The sequence below is a fragment of the Mesoplodon bidens genome, assembly GCF_964165515.1.
Source record: "Mesoplodon bidens genome assembly, chromosome: 7".
Taxonomy (NCBI): Eukaryota; Metazoa; Chordata; class Mammalia; order Artiodactyla; family Ziphiidae; genus Mesoplodon; species Mesoplodon bidens.
In genome coordinates, this window is record NC_138164.1 from 53,773,959 (window position 1) to 53,795,008 (window position 21,050).

A 21,050-nucleotide genomic window follows, 5' to 3' on the forward strand; every position below is an offset into this window, starting at 1 on the left:
CAGTAGGACTCCTCCCCGTTCTCCCACCCCAGCACAGGAAAGGGCCCGTGCATTATTTACGTCGTCCGGGTTTCAGAGCACGGCTAGTTTTAGTCACCAGCCAGAGCAGCAGCCGAGCAAGGGTGCAGAGTGAAGGATGCTTGCTGTGGGAACCGCACCCTCTGCACCAGCTGGGGCTCTCTTGCCCAGTCTCTGATTCCAGCCATCAGAAGAGGCTCTTGCTGTGGAGAAGAGCTCTGGCCACTCTTTCCTACCGTCTATTCTCTGGCTCACATGCACCCTTGTCACACCCCTCGAAGGCAGGAGGAGGGTCAGGCTTTGCAGACGTGGGCAGCCCCAGAAAAATTATAATGGCTGTTCGGATGTATACAACTTGTGAAGTATATAGCTTGTATAGTCTTTTATTAAGTCCTCACAGCATGCCTGTGAGTTAGTCATAATAATAAACATCTCCTGAGTGCCTGCTGAGTGTGGATGTCATATGAATATACACATATGTACATATATATACACATACATACATGTGTGGACGTCATATATAGGTGAATATAGATGCATATATAAACACATTTATACATACATATATATATTCCTTATAAGACTCCTGCAAGGTAGATATTATTCCCAATTTACAGATGAGCAAACTTAGATTAAATAACTCATCCAAAGTCACACTTAGTAGAGGCACTGGTGGAGCACTGACCCCAGGATCTAATAGTTTCCACCATACTTCCTCTGCAGGAGTCACTATCTTGGCGAATATCTCACGGGTTACAGAACTCACACAAAGGGTACCCTGCATCTTTTCCATCTCTCCAGCCCTGCTTACTCTAATTCCTGGAAACACCTGGTCTGATTGCTGTTCAAAGGCGCCTTTTGGTTTATTTCAAAGGTTGGATAAAGTTCATTTGCATGTCTTTTCTTTTTCACAGTGCCCCTCCACTCACTGAAAAGGAAGTTGAGGTAAGTAACTCCAGTATTTTATGAAATTGAGTATTTGAGCTTGAGTGGGTTCATTCAAAACATTTCCTTCTCCAGCCTCTGCTCCTGACATTTTTATACAAACATGAGAATGAGTGGCCATGGGGGGAATATGGGCATCGTGATCAGCCCTACTGAGCCACCAAGCCCCCGACCACCACTCCAGTTAAGGGAAGATTTTGACAAATTTCGTCAGGGATGAGAAGGTAGCTGGAAGTTCCACATTTCTTCAACGGTTGTTTGTTTTCTTTAAAAACATGACTTAGATACACAAAGCAGCTGGGAGGCTGCAGAACTGAATCAAATTTATTTCAAAATTGTTAAAAGATGGTCAGATTTCACATTTCAGACTTTGGTCTGGAGGAAGAAGGTGCTTTCCTTCTGAGGCTTTCAGACGTAAGGAAGCCAGCTCAGCCAAGGTGGTGGCTATGCTGTCAGCCCTCCCACCTTCCCTGATTCTCCCATGATTCTCCTCGGGGCCTCCTTGTCTCTGTAGAGAAGCTGTCCCAGTGGGGCTGGTGAGTGAGCTGAGAGGAATTTGCATTTCATTCTGGCAAAGGGGTAGATGGTCACAGAGAATGCATCGGAGGTGAGACAGTGAGGACCTCCGACACCAGCAGCAGTTTGTTTCCATGACAATTACATTGGAATTGACAGAAGGAAGGGAGCAAGAACATGGATGGTTCCAGAATACTTCACTCCAGGTTGGGAGGATGGAAGATTTTACAGTCTTAAACATGGTTTACCCTTGATAACGAGAAAATGAACATACACTTACTGAGACCCAGGGGACCACATAAGCAAAAGAGATGGACTGTGTAAAATATCTGGCACAGATAGTAAAAATTACCTGGCACACAGACATAGAACTTACAGTCTATGGCACACACATATCCATCCTTTCAGCTGACCCCCACCACCATCAGCTCTGAGAAACAGGTAGAGCGGGAAGCAGAACAAAGGAGGAAACTGAGGGATTAAATAAGTTATCTGAGATCCCAGACCCAGTGCTTAGCAGAATCAGCATTTGGAGCCAAGTGTTCTGACTGACTTCAGGGCTCTTTATATCACACTGCCATTAAGGGGATAACCTGGTTATAGAGAACTAAATATTGAGCATTATTGATAAACTTGACTGAGGCTTACACAAGACAGAGAATCCCCATCCACTGACGCTGGTGGTGATGGCTGTGGGCACTTTGGTTAAGGGTGCGCTCCTGTCCTCAGGTGTGTGCTGACACAATCTGTGCTCAGCATGGTGAGAGGAGCGCAGGCTTTGGAATAAGATAGTCTGAGGCTGAATTCTGGCTCTGCTACTCCCTTGGGACACCTTGAACAAGTTAATGACCTCTCTGCTCTCGGTCTCTTTACCCCATAAAGTGGACATAACAGTTCCTATGGCAGAGGATTGTTGAGGGATTAAACAAGCTAAGGTGTGTAAAACTCCTGCCAGTGCTGGCATATAGCAGATACTCAATAGGGAGTAGCCTTCAATGTGGCCCTCATCATCGTCATCATCGAGCAGTTCAGGGTCTTCAGTTCTCCGTCTGGAGATGTCTGCCCACCGTGGGCCATGTTACATAAACTTCAGATGCTCAGGCAGAATCTACTCACCCTAAGGGTGTAAATCTTCTACCACTTGACACAGGCAACGTAAATGAAGGCTGTGAAAATGAAGGCCATTGCTTCCTTCCTGTGTAGAGTCCATCTGTCTATTTCTCCTCCCCAGTAGTTTCCTATTAGACCAGGAATTCCATGTCTGATCAACACCACCTTTCAAAGTTCATTCATGCAGGCTGCATTTTTGGCATGGAATATTTGTTCCAGAAAGCTTCTCCTAACAGAATCATACTTGGCTTTGTTTAATCTCCTGGCAGCTTGTGAAAGCTGCTTTCAGCGTAGGGTTTGGAATATTCAGATAAGATGCTGGTTGAAGTTTGCTTTGAGTCAACAGGCTTACATCTCAAGTGGGATTTCTTTAAATACAGTGGTTGCATGTGAAATCTCTAAAACCCGCATGCCATAAATCCTAGCATGAATCCAAACTGCTTACACAATCAGCTGTGTTGGCCTGAGTTTATCTAAACCCATATACAGGATGTTATTTTCTTGACATTCAGGAAAAAGCAAAGTGTTATTCTCTATTCTTTTTCAGTAAAATGTGTTTGGTCTTCTGGTCCTGGGAAGGACCTAGCATGGACCTCAGGTTACTATTTCACCATCTTTTGTGCAGTTTACTTCATTAAGGGAGAGTTTCACTTGTTCTTGACTGCTTCGGGGGCTGGTTCCAGGAGCTGATTTAAAATCCTTGAGCAAAAAATCCACCGGCAGCCTTGCTCCCTGCAGTAACTCCTCCTAGCACCTCTCCAACACTCTTGTTCCCAACAGAACGTGTTTGTACAACTGTCCTTGGCCTTTAGAAATGACAGCTACACCCTAGAATCTAGAATTAACCAGGCGGAAAGGGAACGCAACCTGACAGAGGAGAACACAGAGAAGGAACTGGAACACTTCAAAGCTTCCATTACGGTAATTGTGGAGCCTGATTGGGGAATCCTTGCAGGAGACACTGTCCCCAAGGGCTGTGCGGGGTCTCCTGCTTTTCTCAGTCACCAAGTAGAGTCTCCTGAGGTGAGAAATGGGGCCAAGGCCCTGAGCCAGGCAGTCTTCCTCAGAGCTGGGAGGAGCTGAGGCAGAGATCCCGAAGGCTTGGTTACCTCAGGGCTGTAGTTAAGGCCTCTGAGCCCTTGGCAGCTTCTCAGGAGGGGGCTGGATGACCTGGGATGGCAAAGGGAGCACCCTGGAGACCAGAGACCCGGATGTGATTCCCTTCCTTCAGGCCAGCCAGCTATAGAGTGTCCACATTGGGCTTCTCCAATCCCAGAAGTAGCCATCACCTGGGCCCTGCCGAGGCCCCTCCTCTCGGCCAGGATGGGGCCAGGGCTCGTCTTGTGACAGCCCTGGTCAAGTCTTGGTCTGTGAGGACCCCATGTGATGTTCCTTCTCCCTCCTCAGTCCTCAGCTTCACTCTGGCACCACTGTGAGCACCGGGAGACCTACCAGAAACTGCTGGAGGACATCGCTGTCCTGCACCGCCTGGCTGCCCGCCTCTCCAGCCGAGCCGAGATGGTGGGGGCCGTCCGCCAGGTGAGCTCTGCTCTGTCCACAGTAACTGGAGCAGTGATGTTACTAAGCAGTGGCAACTACAGATACTGCTTATTGATGGCTTCCTCTGTGCCAGACGTCCTACGTCCATAATTGTGGTCGTCTCAGTGTATTTTTGATGGACCACTAAATTCTTGAGGTGCTCCCCAGAAAAAGCTTTCTATGGATACCTACATTTGAGAACTACTGCATACTACCTTCCTTTCTTGGAGATTTCTAATGCATGTTGTCATAAGCAAGGCTTTGAGAAGTCCTGTAATGAAAAAGTCTGCTTAACATTACCGACGTATTTCTCAAATGTATTTGAGTAAAGAATCACTTCCCCCTTCTTGTTCCCACAAAATACCTATTCAACTCCCAGGGAACTAGTATTTGGCAAAATGTGCTTTGGGAAAAACTGCTTTGTTTCATTAATCCTCCCAGCAACTCTGTAAAGTAAATAATCTTATCCCCTGATGAAGACGTGAAGTCTCAGAAAGGTAATAGCACTAGCGTGGGGCAAAGCTGGGGTGCAGGCCCAAGTCTGGCTCCCTCGCAGCCACTTTGAAGTCGTGAGGCACTCAGGGTGCCACCCTGATCCAGCATGGTGTTGTGGGGTCAGACTGCCTGAGTTCTCATCCTGGCTCCAGCTTCTCCAACCATATAATGCGGATGCTGACAGTATCTGCCATATAGGGCACTGTGACACTTGTAAAGCACCTGGATGTCATTATCACTGTTGCTGTTACTGTGGACCCGTGTCCTGCTGCATGGTTTGCATGACAGGGGTGTTCCTGGGGCCCAGCCCTGGGCAGTTCTCATAGAATGAAGGAAGGACAAGCCACGGGGCTGTCCCACCCGTGTGCTTCTGGGGAAAGGGCACCCAACTCAGCAGCAGCACCCAGGAAGCCACTCCAGCTGGGAGCAACAACAAAGGGAGGGCTTTAGGGAAGTGGTTGGTCTCAGCTCAGGGCTGTGGGGACTTTGTCCAGGGGACAGTCACTGAGCGTGTCCCTCTGTGGACAGGCAGGCCGCAGGCAAGGATCTCTGAGGGATCTGCGGGGTGTCAGTAGAGAAGACTCCTCCTCATTTTGCACAGCCCTCGTGAAAGTGTTTCTCAGCCCACGCACGGCTCACTCCAGCCTTCGCCCTTCTCCAAGTGGCTTCCGTGTCTCTGTCCTCACTGTCTTCTCTGGTTCCACTGGACTGGTTCAGGCACTCATCCTCTCTCCTCTTGTTTCTCTTGCTGCCACCAGTCTCACACCCTTCAGTCCAGTCTCCACTGGCGACCTGATTATGATACTCCCTTACTTTAAGACAGTCGATGGCTCCCCTCTTCCTTCAGAATAAGTCCAAATTCCTTAGTCTAGCATTCAAGGTCCTTCACAACCCAGCCCTAACTCACCTTTTCTTCTTGCGAACAAACTCAACCATTTGCTGTTTCCTACATGAGTAGGATGACCTGTGCTTTTCTGGCTTTCCAGACAATTCTGGTATATGCTTATTGTCCCAGCATAATTCTTGATGGCAGTCCCTTTCACTCTCCAAAGGATCCTGTCTGGAGGGGAAATCCTCACCTCGATAGAAGCCTTGTGATGTCCTGCCTCTGGACCTTGGTTCTCGGAGTGCCCTGGCTAATGCTCTTTGTCTCTCCTGCCCATAGCTATGTGCCCAGACCCTACAGCACTTCACTCCGTCTCAGGAAGCCTCCCCTGACCTATTCTCTGCAAGCAGAGATGACTCTGCTCCCTCTCATCTCCTGAGGCTTTGTGGCTGCGCTCATCCTTGTTATCCCTGAGTGCAGGTGCCTGAGCCCCGTCTCAACTCACATCCCAGACAGCAAACTCTTAGAGGGCAGAGTCACGTCTGATTGGTCCTTGTATCCTTTCGAGTCCCCCAGCCCAGAGCGTGGCTCAGAGCAAACAGTGCTGATGAGCTTTTCATCCAAATGCCCTGTGTGTTCACACTCTTCTTCCCTGCAGGAAAAGCGCATGTCGAAAGCAACAGAAGTGATGATGCAGTATGTGGAGAACCTGAAGAGGACGTATGAGAAGGACCATGCAGAGCTCATGGAGTTTAAAAAACTTGCAAATCAGAATTCAAGCCGCAGCTGTGGCCCCTCTGGTAAGGAACTGGGTTCCTGCCCACCCCCGACCTTGGCCCTGTGATATTGGGTCCCTGATGGACCCAGCCTAGGATCATACCTATGGGACAGCCCCGGGGCCTGTGTTAGGGTGAGCAAAGCTTGCTGCCTGGCCCAATGCTGCCCACAGGGGCCTCACAGTCACTGTTCCTGTGAGCTTGGGGGCCTGGAACCAGAAAGCATGAATGGCCCCCAAGCAACTCCTGATAAAAGTAACCAGAGAAGCTGATCACTGATGCAAAGCCCATAGGCTGCAAGAATTCAAAACCTCCTTTGTGAGAGTGGCACACCCCAAACCTTACAACCTTTGTGCTTTGGGGTCCCCACTTTGGGCAGCACATGCTAAGGAAATTGCACTTTATCCTGGAAAGCATTAGGAATCCAACCAAAGATTTTAATCAGGGAAATGACATGATCATATATAGTTTAGAAGATTCCCTCCGGCAATGATGTGGCAATTACATTACTGGGGTAAAGCCAGAGACAAGGAAACCCACAAAGCGACTATTACAGTAATGCAGGTGAGAGATGGAGTCTGGGCAGAGGGGTGGAGTGAGAGCCTGGGCAAAGGACATACTGCTGAGATAACTGTTAGACTCGTGGGCAAGACAAATGCTTTAAAGAAATACTCTTTTTTAAAGAAGTTCTATACAGATTGCTATAGAAGCACAGAGGAAGGGCCATCTGATTCCACTTGATATTGAGTTGCTGTGTTTTTTTTTTGTTTTGTTTTGTTTTTTATTTTTTATTGAAGTATAGTTGATTTACAATGTTGTGTTAATTACTGCTGTACAGCAAAGTGACTCAGTTATACATATATATACATTCCTTTTCATATTCTTTTCTGTTATGGTCTATCACAGACTTTTTTTTTTCAGGAGACTATCATTGTTATTTATTTATTTATTTTAACATCTTTATTGGAGTATAATTGCTTTACAATGGTATGTTAGTTTCTGCTGTATAACAAAGTGAATCAGCTATACGTATACATATATCCCCATATCCCTTCCCTCTTGCGTCTCCCTCCCACCTTCCCTATCCCACCCCTCTAGGTGGTCACCAAGCACCAAGCTGATCTCCCTGTGCTATGTGGCTGCTTCCCACTAGCTATCTGTTTTACATTTGGTAGTGTATATATGTCCCTGCCACTCTCTCACTTCTTCCCAGCTTACCCTTCCCCTTACCCGTGTCCTCAAGTCCATTCTCTACGTCTGTGTCTTTATTCCTGTCCTGCCCCTAGGTTCTTCTTGACCTTTTTTTTTTTTAGATTCCATATATATGTGTTAGCATACGGTATTTGTTTTTCTCTTTCTGACTTACCTCACTCAGTATGACAGACTCTAGGTCCATCCACCTCACTACAAATAACTCAATTTCATTCCTTTTTATGGCCGAGTAATATTCCATTGTATATATGTGCCACATCTTCTTCATCTATTCATCTGTCGATGGACACTTAGGTTGCTTCCATGTCCTGGCTATTGTAAATAGTGCTGCAGTGAACATTGTATCACAGACTATTGAATATAGTTCCCTGTGCTATACAGTAGGAGAGTTGCAGTGTTTTAAAGTAAAAGTAGGAGTTCTCCAGGCTAAAGGGAGAAATACACCCCGAGTGGAGGAAACAGCACGTGCAAAGGCGTGGAGGTTGGGCTGAGAAGACTACGAAACAAACAGTCTGCTGTGGTTTGGGGTGTTGGAGTGTGACAGTGACATGTTGAAGGTAAGACTTGTTAGACCAGGGCCACATGCCAGGCCCTGTGAACAATCTGGGTCTTTGTCCTCCAGGCAGTGAGGAGACACCGGTGGGTTTACACCAGCCGACATAGTCAGATTTTATTTTTAGAAGATTGCTGACTTCAGAGTGGACGATGCATTGGGAGAGTGTGGACATTGAGGGATGGAGAGACGAGTTAGGAGGCTTTGCCGCAGTCCAGGAGAAGGAGGACGGTGCTGTGGACCTGTATCTTTCCTTGGGAGCTTGCCAGGGTTTGGGCTCTGGCTGATGAGGTGTGGTGTTAGCAGGAGAAAACAGACCTTTTAGCAACAGGAATCCCTGTTGGAATGCAAACATCCGTGTTACCAAAAGCAGAAGGAGGGAAAGTACACAAAGTATAACAGATGGAGAAACCTTTATAAACAGGAGGTTTCACAAGTTTCCTGGGGAATATCAGTGACGCTTCCCAGGGTCCAAAGGCAGCGTACACATGCTCCAAACCGTCTACTTCGGTCTTGGCAGCAAGGCTCCTGACCCACATGCATCTGGGCCTCTAAGAAACCTCTCTCTGTCAGTGTTGGAAGTTGGAGAAGCTACCACCAAAGAAATCCTAACATGTGTACTCTTACAGTATTGTCCTGCAAGGTGCAGGGTCTCCTGTGAACCACCTTACCCACGATTTATGGAATGAGCACAGTTGCCCGTGAGTCTCATCCATTCATTCTACAGACATTTATTGAGCATCTCTGGTGTGCCCACGTGATACTGGAATAAGAGGTGAAGTGTACCCAGCCCCTGACCCAAAGAAGTTCCCAACCTGTGGTGAGGACGGGGCAGTGTAAGCAGTGCTGTGACAGATGTAAGCAGATTTTATGGGCGCACATGGCAGAGTCCCACATTCAGTCTGGGGGCCTGAGAAAGTGCTTACAGTCAGACGGGAGCCGGTAGTTGAGTGTTGAACGGTGAATGGGTAGTTTTCACACATCTGTTCCCACTCCACTGTTTTTCCAAGCTACACCTCAGCTTGGGCTGGTGCAGAGGGGTCAGGTGTGCCCATCAGATACTCTGTGACCATTCCCTGATGGTGGTTGTTATTTAAGCTTTTATATGACTTCTTTGTCATATATGCAATCTTTGTCTGTGCCTGAAGACTACAGTGAAAGAAAAATATCTCTGATTTCAAGAAAGGTGATACACATTCAGAAGAAAAAAAAACATCTGTTTTTTTTTTCTGAATATGAAACATGCTGATTGCCTGCATTTTGGATTATTTCCTTAAGGTAGATTTCCAGAAGTGTAAATACTAGCTCAGGGGAAAGGAATATTTCGAAGGCTCTTTTTTTTCCATATAAATAAGATCTTTATTAAACAAACTGAAACAGAGAATTGAATAGTCACTAGGGAGCTTCAGGGGAAAAGTCACTTTTACCAAATATCCAGAGAGGGAAAAAAACACAAACTTCAAATGACAGGAGTTGTGACCAGAATCGTCAATAAAGTAGTGTCATTGCAATGCCTAGCTTTTAGACGAAATTAATCAAGAGTCAATATAAATATCTCATAGACTCTCTCTAGTCATAGTACTCCAGGTTTACCTTTAAAAAATGGGAAACAAGTGAGGTTTGTTCTCAACGCATCTTTTCCCACTTAGAGACCTTCATGTTGTCCCTTGACTCAAATATATCCCTGAAATCTTACCTTTGTCCATTCTACTGTAAAAAATGCCCCAGTTTTGTGTTCAATTCCTTGTATATTTGCTCTCTATATTTAATGGTGACAAACTAATATATGCTCAGTTTTCTGTGATTAATAAAGAACAGTCATTCCCTCTGTCAGGTGGATTTGCATTTTAACAGGGAATTCTGATGACAGACAGATTCAGAGTTTATGTCACTAATCTTTTTTTTCTTTATACAGCAGGTTCTTATTAGTTATCTATTTTATACATATTAGTGTATATATGTCACATAAGGCTCTTAAAGCAAATTATTTCCAAATAACCCATTGATATTTCCATTTAATGGGTAACGGTGATGTTCAATTCATTGTGCCACGGGCATTCTTGGCTTTTCTTTTTGAAAATATTTTTGATTTTGATGGGCCAATATCGTATCTCTTCCCATAGTTTTAATTTGTATTTCTTGACCTTTTCAAATATTTATTGGGCATTTGTATTTCTACTTGTGTAAATTCTCTAATTCTTTGCCCACTTGTGAGATTGGTATTTTATTAACTGTATGAACTCTTCATACACAAAGAATATTTTCTGGTTCTGCTGTTTTGGCTGACTGGAAAACTTGAAAATCCTTTGACTACAAATACTTAGAAATTTCTGCTGGATAAAGTGAAGCAAACATTAGTCTAAAAGAATAGCTGAATCCACAGGAAAAGAAATTGAAATACTCAGATACAAGAAAAGAAAAGAGAACTGAAACCAAGCTGACCCTGCAGCTTTCCTTGAGGATAGAGTCAGCCTCAGCTATCTGGGCTCTGGGCTTTTGCACTCACACGCAATCTGAGATGAGGCCTCGGACACCCAAGGCAGAGAGTTGACTCTGAGCCTCCCATAGAAAGTTAAGACTTTCCGAGGACTGCATCTGTGGAACACTCACCAACTCACAATGGAACAAATCAAGGAAGTTTGTCTGTTTCACCCTGGGCTCTAGTAAGAAAAAAACACTTTCTCCTTCCTCATAGGAAAAGTGCATGCCCACAAAGTACATGCCATAACAAAAGTGATGATGCAATATGCAGAGATTCTGAAAAGAACATCACAGTGGTGCTGCTAGGAACACTGCTGGAAACAAACATAAATCACTCTGGAGAGACACACCCTGTGCCCAGGAGACACAGGATCCTCTAAGTAAAGCTTCACAGAAGATGAGTTTACAATATAGAATTATAAACTAGGAAAACAATGTACCACAAGCAGGAATCATCAGACACCCAAACCACAGGATTATATGATAAAGATAGCAGATAATAAAACAATCTGATACATTTTTTAACGATATGTGTAAAATTATTAAAGGCATAAAAGAACAAATCAGAAATATGAGAATAGGAGAATACAACCATCAAAAAAAGAATAAAATAGAATCCTAGAAATGAGGAATAGAGGTGTGGAAATTAAAAACTCAGTTGTTTAGGAGTGGTAGTTATTAGAATTGAAGCTGTTCCTCAATACTCAGATCTCCTCTTCCTGAATGTGCCCATTCAGATGGGCACACTTCTTCTCCATCCCCTTGAAATTAGGTGAGGCCATGTGATTTGGCATTAAATGTCAGTGGAGGGACATGTGTCGCACTTGAGCTGAGGTCCGTAAGAACTAGTGTGCCATTTGCCTTATGTTTCTTTGTCCAGACATGACAACCATCACTGCTCCAAAATAGTAGAAGCTCCATCAGCCTGAGTCTTGAGTGAGGGGATGCAGGGCAGAGCCTGCTGCCAACTCATAAGCAAATGGACATGTAGCAAAAGCAAGAAATAAATCTTAGTTGTTATAACCCACTAAGGCTTTGGGGTTGTTTATTATTGTAGCATAGCCTAGCTTATCCTGATTGGCACAACATTTACATCAGATTAGGAACAGTTGAGGAAAAAATTTGTCAACCAGAAAACAGATTTGAAGAAGTCACCCAAAATTCAGTTCAGAGGGATAAATTAATTTAAATATGAAAGAAATGTGATACGAGATATAGAATGAGAAACTTCAAAATACTTTTATTAGGAGATCCATAATGAGAGAATAAGGGAGGGAAAATATTCAAAGGAATTTCCCAGGATCTGAGAATTTCCCAAAACTAAAGAAAGACATGAATCCTTGCATTTAGGAAGTACAGAGACTCCCAAGCAAAAGAAATAAAAACACATCAGAGAGAAACTTTAGAACCCCAAGGACAGAGTGCAGTTCTTAAAAATAACCAGAGAGAGAAGACGGATTATTCACAAAGGAATGGCAATTTCCAAGACCAATAATAGTACCAGGAGACAATGAAGTAGTGTCCAAAGAGCTGAGAGAAAATAACTGTCAACCTGGAGATAATACTACCAAGTAAACTATCATGCAAGCTTGCGGGCTTTGTAAAAACATTTTATGGCAACAACTGAGAAAGTTTACCTCTCACAGATCCTTGCTAAGAGAACAACTAAAGGATGTACTTAGGGAAAAATAAAATTGAGATCAAAAGAAAGTCAGAAGCAAGAAGGGATGGTGATCAAAGACATTTGTAAACATGTGGGTAAATCTAAATAAGCATTCACTGTGTAAAACAACAATCATCATAATTTGGGATTTCAAAAACAAAGTGAAATAAAAATACTGAAAAACAGGGACTTCCCTTGTGGTACAGTGGTTAAGAATCCGCCTGCCAATGCAGGGGACATGGGTTTGAGCCCTGGTCGGGGAAGATCCCACATGCTGTGGAGCAACTAAGCCTGTGCGCCACAACTACTGAGCCTGTGCTCTAGAGCCCATGAGCCAAAACTACTGAGCCCATGTGCCACAACTACTGAGCCCGCGTGCCCCAGCTACTGAAGCCCGTGCACCTAGAGCCCATGCTCCACAACAAGAGAAGCCACCGCAATGAGAAGCCCGCTCACTGCAATGAAGAATAGCCCCCCACTCGCCTCTACTAGAGAAAGCCCGTGCGCAGCAACGAAGACCCAAGGCAGCCAAAAATAAATTTTAATTAATTAATTAATTTTAAAAATACTGAAAAACAATATAATTTAAGTTCAAAGGCATGATCATTTTTTTAAGGTTGATTCAAGAAAAGGATAGAGATCTTGATTCATTTAAAATCTAATGTCATGTAACATGTTAAAAGTTTAAGGGGGCACACTAAAGATTACAACTAAAATATATAAATTCCAAACCAATTTGGGGGGAGAGAAGGTTAGAAAAAATTCAATTAATGAAGCAAATATAAACTACAAAATGAGATGGTAGAAATATATCAATCACAAGAAATATAAACAACTTAGACTTGTTGGTTAATAGAAAACCTCAGATTAGATTAAGAAAAAGTGTTAGTTATGTGCTTTTCAAGAGAAACACCTAAAATACATGAATATGAGGAATAGACAGCTATACAGACTAGATGGTATTGGTCAAACTGAATCAAACTGAATTGAGCTGTCAAAAACCTTTCTCTACACATACTGGTGTTTTCTAGTGGTAGTATTATCCAGGTGTGGTGCTAAATATTTTACATGAATTTTATATATTTTACATATCACTTAATATATGTACTAAGGAGAAGAAAATCCAGGGGTGCTAGTTTCTTTTGTTCTGAATTATTTTGTAGATGACATATTGAAATTACTGTTGTCAACAAGTTTCCATTTTTTATTGACACCACACCTTCCTTGCTCATAATTTCTATGACTGTACATTCCTTGAATGAGCAAGAAATGACCCAATAAGCCCTGGATTGCTACGAGGAATCTTCACATACTCTCCACGGCATAACCCAGAGACCGTGTGGTGGTGTGAGGTGGAGACCAGAGGTGCAAGACTAGGGATTCTCATAGTGCCCAGAGGAGTTAGGATGGAGGCTGTGTCCCCCAAAAAAACCCACTCTGCAGATGATTGTCTCAAAAGGTCAAGTGTCAAATTCAGTGACCTCTGCACCTAGGCCCTTGGGACATCCCTTGAGGGTCAGTTCTGGCCCATAGATACCTTGGCTTAGTTTCTGCTATCTGCTTCCTGCTGGAGCCTACTCTGAAAACTAACCTGGGTTCTTCTCTGTTCCCTCCTGCTGCAGAAGATGGGGTCCCTCGCACAGCGCGGTCCATGTCCCTCTCGCTGGGAAAGGTATGCATGTTCAAGGAATACTGGGGAAAGAAAGACAGAAGTTTCCACAGTCAGCCAGGAAATCAGTCATTCTTGGATCCACAGGTTCTCACTCAGCTTCCAAACCTTGCTAGCTCATCCTCCAACCTTCCCTTGCTCGTGGCTTCCAGGACTGCACCATCTCTTTAATGAACACGAAATGATGCACAAACTTTGGTATTGCCATAGATCATTTTCATACACTATCCAGGGTTTCATACACTGTCCAATGACTGGGCGTCATTTCTGTTCCATGTCTTCAGGATCTGAGAAATTAAAATCAGAACATGTTGAGAAATCACTCATCACTAATAAAAAAATTTGTTAATTTTGGCCACTCTCTCTACACCAACCCCCAGCACCATCACTACCCTAAAACCAGGATATCCATTGAACACAGCATTTGGAATTAGTAGGCGTTTCCCAGGCCTTTCTGAACTTTGGGTGCTGCCCCCTCCATGACAGTAGGCCTGATCCCTTCTCTTCCCACAGAACATGCCCCGCCGGAGGGTCAGCGTTGCCGTGGTGCCCAAGTTTAATATCCTGAACCTGCCTGGCCAGTCACCCAGCTCATCTCCCATCCCCTCCTTACCAGCCCTGGTGAGTATGATAATGCTTGCCTCCTGGGCCTCAGGCTCACAACTATGGGGGTGACCTGGATAGGGTAGGGTCAACAAAGTGAGGCAATTCCCAGCACAGATTCTGGGCTATGGGTTCCGAAGCCTCAGTAGAGACCAGGCCCCAGGTCTTGTACTGCCCTGAGAAGACTCAGGGTCCTTGAGCAAGGTGCTGGCAGCTCAGAGAGTGTTCCTTGCGAAGCGTGTGTCTTTTCATGCTTAAACCACAACCCTCCACTCTGCAGTGGGTTTAAGCAGCTGAAGATTGCATTATGGAGTACTTGGTAAGCTGAGCTTTGAACCCTAGGCCCTCTGATTCCAGAGCCTGAGTTCTTAAACTCAATGTTACCCTGCTTTGATGCATTACAGCATTGTTTACAACATTGAAAAATTGGAAAGAACCAGAATTCCCATTAATAAGAGATTGGTTTAATAAATTATGAAAAGCTCAATAAGGGGTTTCTATGCAGCTGCTAAATATATGATTAAAATATAGAATTTTATTTATCGACATGAAAAAAGTCCATAAGTTATTATTAACAAAAAGCAAAACCCCAGTATATACAGCATAACTCTGTTTTGTAGTTTAAGGGTGTTTTTCTGTGTGTAAGCAGAAAATTCTGGAAGAATGTAAGTAAAACTACTAATAATGGCTATCTCTGGGCAATGGCAAAATCACAGGTGATTTTAATTTTCTTGATGCCTCTTTATACTTCTAGAGTAAGAATGTATTACTTATAATCAGAAAAAAAAATCCGCTTCAATTTTTTTTAAAAACAAAGGCTATTCCTATAAACAAAATATTTTCTAGATTCCAGAACTTTGTGAATCTGGTTAATCTTACCTAAAACTCTTAGGAGAACTAGTTAGTGGTTTTAACAGGGACTATTTCCCATTCTATACTAAATGTATAATGTGGCTTCCAAATATATATATATTCCTTTAGACTAGGGGTTAGCAATCAGGGCTATCCATTAAAATCACATAGGGTACTTCTAAAACATTCAATGCCTAGGCCCCAACCTAAGATTGTGGATTGGATCAGTACTTTAAGAAAATATCCCCCAGGCGATTCTAACATACAGGCAGAGTTGAAAGCCATTGCTTAAACCAAATCCCTTGCAGCAAAACAACGTGGTATTCCTGGGGAATTTATTATAAAGAAATTTCTGATGCCTTGAGCTTTTAGTAATGGCAGGTATCTCCTGAGCGTTGTGCTTGGAACTGCATCTCGAGGGCAGTGATGGGCTTGTGTGAATCCATCCCAGGGGCCTTGGGACCTGCATTTGGTAGGAGCCTCCCTGGTATTTAGTCCAAGTCAGTAAACGGGGAATAGAGAGAAACCGATGGCTCCCCTCCCGAATGGAGCCTCAAGATGTAAACTCTTTCCCTTATTCAAGGAAACTTGGAAGAGAGAAGGAAAATGTGCACATTGCCTGTGCTCCAGAGGGAAAGAACACCCAGGAAAGGAGGGCAGAGAAGGCCTGAGGAAGGGCCAGTGCCTGGGCTCGGATACAGATTAGAAAGCTTGGGGAGGGGGAAGGGGAAAGAGGAGCAGCAGCAACCCCTCCCCAGCATCATCGGAGACCTGTCGGCCCTGGCTTCTTCCTTCCTATCTGATCCTCAATTCTCTGTCTCCTGTTTTCCGTTCAGTCAGAATCACCCAATGGGAAAGGCAACCCACCTGTCACCTCAGCACTGCCTGCACTTTTGGAAAAGTAAGTATGTCCCTTTTCCTCTTAACTTTGGGGATCTCTGAGGAAAATTTCCCCAACTCACCTTTCCTCCCAACCTCACCCCAAAATGCGATGGAAAGCGAATTAAGTTCTAGGGGAAATGAATGGGACTCTGAGACCCACAAAGATTTCAGACCGAGTTTGCGAAATTCCTGGACCAGGAAGATGCTGCAGCTGAGTCCAAGTGTGCCTCAGTCCCAGAAGAGCCCAGAGGGGACAGAAGCCTTCTTTATTCAATGGGATCCTTTGGGCTACAGATACAAGAAAGCCCCAACTCAAAGGGGTTTAAATAGTAGGTCCACAGATGAGGCTTTTCCAGATGTGGTACAGCAAGGCCCCAGCTCAACCTCTACAATTTCCTTTTCTCTGCCCACTTTGTATGTTGACTTCATCAGCAGGTTTTTGGCAAATGGCTACTACTTCCAGGTATTTCATCCAGACGTGACAACATCTAGAGGAAGAAAGGGACTATCTCTTTCCATGTTTCTTTCTTAGGAATGAACTCAGAAATCTTTTTTCAGTCTTCCTTCTTATCTTGTTAGCAAATTTGGAACATGCTCCCTTTCTGAACCAATCACAGGCTTTAGGAATGAGATTGTCATCATGGGCTTAAACTATGCCCTAGAGAGGGGAAGAGCATGTCAGCTTCCCATTGACCAAAATGGCTTCATGAAGAAGAGTAAATTCATGAGCAAAATCACGTTGCTTTTAGGAAGTAGGAGGGAGAGTGAGTATTGAATTCGCAACAAACAGTGTCTGCTACCCTGACTTTTCTAGGCACCTATGCAATTTGCAGGTCTTTTTATCCTCAGCCAAAGCAAGACAGGCTATTTCTACATACTCAGAGGAGTTTATAACTTGCTTTTCCAGTTCTTTCATTTGCTTGCTGGAAAACATCTGGATCACAGCTGCCACCTCTCAGAACTTTCCCCATGTGTCTTTCCTCATTTGGTAGAACATACACCTCTATTCTTCCTTCTTCCTTGCCTTGAGACAGCTTTAGTCCTTCATTTTTCATTGATGTTAGAATAGTTTTGCTTGACCTGGCAAGGAATGTCTGTGTTGGGCCCCTTTTTTAGTACAGACAAACTCCCAGCTCCCCACCCCCAGACTCAGCCTGTTTTCCTCACCTCTCAGAATATGCAACCACCAACCTATCGTTCAGTGACTCTCCCCCCATTAATCTTGACGTTTGCGAGGCAATTCCTCACTTTGCCACCTCACCCCGAGAAAGCTAACAAGTTCTTCATGTTGTGTAGGGTGCTTTTGTTTGTTTCTTTGTTTCCTTGTTTTCTCGATCACTACAGGGACATTGTACAGGGGTGACAAACTAACAACCACGTGGAAGTAACCGAGGCTACAGAATTTTACCAAGTCCCTAAAGTCATAGTGTCTAGTCCATGGTCTCTGAATTTCTCCAGAAATGGTCATCTGATGCCCTGCATGAGAAGCACACTGAAATTCTCCCTTCCAGTCCTGCCTTTGGACACACCAACCCCTTTTTCCCAACAACGCTCCATTCCTAACTGTCGACCTGCAGAGCAGGTCAAGGCAGAAAATCTATGTCCCCTCTCTCCCCAACAGACTCTCATGATGGGGCAGGACCTGGACTCTGTAGAACGAATGCTCAGGCCTGCTGAGAGCTTCCATCTGAGGCAGTGGAGGTCATCAAGTACCTGAACTATCCTTGGTAGGAGCAAGTGAGGTGCAAAATTGGGGACAGCAGGCAGCAGCCCTGAATCAGGAGTGGCAATGAATGAGGATCAATGGTGGCAGCACCATTCCAGGGCTTTAGAGCCAGGAGAGAGAGGGACAGAGTGAGGATTCAGGCAAATCAAGCAAGAAGCTGTCTGCTGCTCATTCTTATGGGCTATTCAGAGAGACCACCATGATACATTACCCATGCTGTAGTTGACTTGCCTGTTGGGAATATACCCAGCCTATAAAGATGGCTGCAAAAAGGGGAGGGGATGTTCAAAGGAGGAGGGATTCAGACTAACAACAGCTTCCCCCTCTGGATTCCTAAAAGATGCTAAGTAATTTTCATCTAAATTTATAGAACTGGAAATATCGATTGCCAAGGGGCTGACAATGAGACAATCTGTGAGTGAAAATGAATTCGTATCTTCCATTCTAACAGAAATACAGTTGATTCTAGCCACCTTTTCCACACTGTTAAAGAGAAATAATGCATTATGTGTTAATATGCATTGCTTTCTAGACTGCTGTATTTAAATGATCTCGCATTTCCCTAAGCATACAGTGACTAAGCAGATAGGGAATTGGCTAAGCACATGAAAGATGATGAGAAGATCATACTGCCTGTGGATACTTCACAAGCAAATACCTAACCGCAGACTGCACTCCCAATATGACTTGAGAGAATTCTGAACCTTGTTCTTGCAGGTCACTTCATAGTAACCTGTTCTTCACCTCAACAAGGGTCTAGGAACCTGTAGATTCAGAGAAAAATATAGAGAGTGATATTTAAAATTAGTATTAAAGATTAAAATAGAACAAGCCTCAAGAACAGTTTCATAAGTAGAAAAAGCTATTTATTCATAGTCTTTCATTTTTCATTCCTTCAACAATTAATAACCAAGAGCCAGGCACCTAGAATGCACCCAAGGAGCTCACAGTATAATGAGAAAGACAGATGGGAAACAGCCTATTGTAATGCAATGTGATGGGTGATATCATAAGGAAGTACAGGTTACCAAGGGAATAAGACACAAGAAAATGATCACTCAACCCAGTTTTGGTATGGAGGTGGGGGGACGGAGGCTTAGAAAACGTTTCCTCGAGGAATTTACTTTAAAAGTGAAACATGAAGGTTATATAGTTAACCAGGTGAATAGGAGGTTAACAACATTCCATGCTCTAAGGCAAGAAAGTATGGAGTAGTCAAGGAACACTACTGATGATTTAGCACATGCTTACAATACTTATTATTTATTACATGCTTACTTTTTGCCAAATGCTGTTCTAATTGCTTTACATTAATGATCTCATTTAATCCTTACAATAATACCATGAGGCAGGTATACTATTAATATCTTTATTTTATAGATGAGGAATCTGAAACTCAGTGAAATCATCACTTGCCTGAAGTTACACAGCTAGTAGATAGCAGAATTCATGTGCTTAACCTCTTAATAGACCCTCAACTGGAAGAACAGAAAGAAGTTCAGTGTGACTGGTGAGAAGAGAGTGGATTTAAGAGCAATTTTTGAAAAAGCTCCTGTGAGCTATTGTGAAAGAACCTGGTGACTGCCTGGGTGTGGAGTGGAGGGCAGAGTGGATGGGAGCAGAGGGTGTACACAGAGCCATTCAGTGAGGGATCAGCACCATCATAGATGTGGATGGTGCACAGGGCTGGTTTCATAAGGGGGGCCATTATACTGCTATATCACAGAGCAAATTTTCACTATAATTTGTAAAATAACCATTTGGTACACTTTTGGAGCCCTCAAGATAAATTGCTTAAATTTATCTTGACATTATATGACATTAAATATATACAGTAAACAACTCCCTTTTGCTGATAGTATTCTGGAATGGATTAGCCCTCAATCAACTAGTAGTGGACCCCAGAAACCTGGGATTGAGTAACAGAGATTAAGGAAGCTATTGTAGCTCAGGTCCCCCAGGCTGGGCTTGTCTGAGGGAGCCTTGGCAGTGGGGGTGGCTTAGAGACCTAGATGAGCCCGAGAAGGTAAGATCTGTCCATTGGAAAGGATTGGAGACACTTTCAAATACTGAAAAAATAGACTCTATGTGGAAAAAATAGACTCTACTATATCTGCAGGTCACACGACACATTTTGATTAAACAGCCCCTCATGTTACTGAGAGCTGAGCACAATGACAAATGTTTTTGACCCAGTGGACACGAGAGAACAATGAGCCTCATTCTAATTAATCATCCCCAAAAGAAAGCATGCAAGATTATGGGCTAGGAATAGATGCCAAGATCCATGAGTGTCTGGCCCAGAAGTCCTTAGGTGGGCACAAGCTGTGCTCAGCTCCACGTTTATAGGCATGCATAGGGATTCCTTCAGCTCAGCCCAAGCACTGAGTTCTCAGGAAATAGTCATTTACATAGAGGACCTGCCCATTTTGTAAGATTAATGGGCAGGGATGAGATGAGCCACGGTGAAGTCAACACAACTCAGCAAACAATTAAAGGCACTTACTATGTACCAAGCACCATTCAAACTGAAACACAGTCTGTCTCCCTGCAATCACAGTCATATGGAGGGATGGACATGTGTATAAAACATAAAAGCTCCCTAGCTCCAAGTTATGCTATAAAAGAGGTGCAATGAAGGTATAAAGGGAGAGAGAGATCAACTTTAACCAGAGGGTGTGAGACAGAGGAATACATTAACAACAGTTCCACAAAGGAAAAGGTATTTGAACAGAGTCTTTAAAATGCATAGGGAGAAAATTCCAGATAGTTCGAGAAGATATTTAAGAAACTATAAACTCAGTCTAAGGGTCAGGAAATAACAGTAAACATTTTACACCCTACCATATTTCATAAAATAATTGCTTTCCCTACCCTTGGCTGTAGCTGTATTTTTCTGCTCTTGTTCTAGTCATTAGGTCAAATAGGAAACTGCACATTAGGCAAAGATCGCATGGAAGGGAGTGGATAATGTAATTTTAAAAAGGAGAAATGTTATGAATAGCTGATATTTTTAGAGCGTTATCTTTCTTGTTCACAATGGGTTTTGGTTTCCAGCCTGATGAAATGTAAATTTTACAAGTTCTGAGGGAAACTAAGACATGGGTAACTGATGCCAAGAATGAGGAGACTCACTCATAAAGCCTGTCTGAGAGGTCAGGGAGGGTGACAGCTGTGATCTTTC

At 43.8% G+C, this 21,050-nt stretch overlaps 1 protein-coding gene across 5 annotated transcripts in view; it reads left to right on the forward strand.

The window, feature by feature from the left end:
• Positions 1-21,050, forward strand: part of IRAG1 (inositol 1,4,5-triphosphate receptor associated 1) — a 118,103-nt gene that overhangs the window by 85,100 nt on the left and 11,953 nt on the right. For all 5 annotated transcript variants that reach the window (XM_081239687.1, XM_081239688.1, XM_081239689.1 and 2 more), the window contains 7 exons: positions 933-963; positions 3,370-3,510; positions 3,997-4,128; positions 6,108-6,249; positions 13,757-13,806; positions 14,317-14,424; positions 16,095-16,159. In XM_081239687.1, the coding sequence (XP_081095813.1) occupies positions 933-963; positions 3,370-3,510; positions 3,997-4,128; positions 6,108-6,249; positions 13,757-13,806; positions 14,317-14,424; positions 16,095-16,159 (669 nt within the window). The remainder of the gene's footprint in view (positions 1-932; positions 964-3,369; positions 3,511-3,996; positions 4,129-6,107; positions 6,250-13,756; positions 13,807-14,316; positions 14,425-16,094; positions 16,160-21,050) is intronic.